Raw genomic sequence first — 1085 nt, 5'->3', positions numbered from 1 at the left:
ATCGTGGTCGCCCCCATCGAAGAAATCCTCGTCATTTTCCGGCAGCTCCGCACCAACATGAAGACAGGAGTCCGCTCCAAACAGGGCAACAGTCACTCCAGTGACGTCAAGAGAGGAAGTGACGTTATCGCAGATGACGGAGCAGGCGTGAATCTCGTCTCCATCAACTCAGAGCCCGTGGGATAGATCTAGATAGAGCGTGTGTGCGTGTGTGTCGTCTTCATATCAGCTGAGAGGGTTTTGTTTTTTTAGGGTGTCTCACACACAGTCCATAAGACTTGTTGCGTGATTTGTTATGATCATGATTAATTATTATTGTTGTTGTTGTTGATATCTTTGAAGCATTTTTGGTTTGGAGTCTGTGGTTATTATAATTTTTTTTTCGTGTAATAGTATGTGCTAGCTTGATGTTATGCTGGGAAAGGCTGGGGATGCGTTGTTGTCGTTGATCAATTGTGTTAGTTTTTTTTGTTTGGTTTTTAAAACGGGTGGAAAAGGGGGAAAGGGAGGGGGGGAGGGAGTGGGGGTAGGACTGGAACAGGATGGCTCTGCGGTATCCTGCAGTTGTGTATACTCGGTACAAGTTCTTGACTTTTAGTCTCGCGTTTTTTGTTGTTTTTGTTTTAGTGTTTCATAAAGACAGAATAACTAATAAATGTAATAATCGTTTATTAAACATAGATTCCGTAATATAATAATATAATTTTAAAAAGATTTTAAATAGTTTGTTAAACAAGGGAAACAACTAGGCTGAGATAGTCAGTGAGACTGAAATACAGTTCTTTCCCTTGCTTTTTTTAATCTTCTCTTAAACGTTGACTCGATTTTCTATCGCGTTCTTTTGCTATAATTTTTATAACAATCCAAGTGGGGTTTTTCTCAAGCATTATATTTTTGGCTTGTACCTTTTCAGCTATTGTGTTTCGACTGCATTTCTTTTCTTTTCTTTTAAAACGCATTTCAGTATATTAATATGATTAATATCATTAAAATTAAACGTGCGTGTAATTATACTTTTCAATTATATCATTCTTCTACATGCATATTATACTGGAAAAGAGATTCGAAAAAGGGGAGTGGGTATA

The 1085-nt window shown here is 37.6% G+C and overlaps 1 protein-coding gene across 1 annotated transcript in view; it reads left to right on the top strand.

Annotated features, from left to right (window-relative positions):
* Positions 1–186, top strand: part of LOC106011420 — a gene marked incomplete in the record, with an annotated part of 10727 nt that extends 10541 nt beyond the window's left edge. The window contains 1 exon segment of the mRNA XM_013080994.1: positions 46–186. Within this exon segment, the coding sequence (XP_012936448.1) occupies positions 46–186 (141 nt within the window).
* Positions 187–1085: the final 899 nt, after the last annotated feature.

This window comes from Aplysia californica, unplaced genomic scaffold (assembly GCF_000002075.1).
Source record: "Aplysia californica isolate F4 #8 unplaced genomic scaffold, AplCal3.0 scaffold00110, whole genome shotgun sequence".
Lineage (NCBI taxonomy): Eukaryota > Metazoa > Mollusca > Gastropoda > Aplysiida > Aplysiidae > Aplysia > Aplysia californica.
The sequence above is the reverse complement of the archived record's forward strand: the minus strand, read 5'-3'. Positions and strand labels throughout refer to the sequence as shown.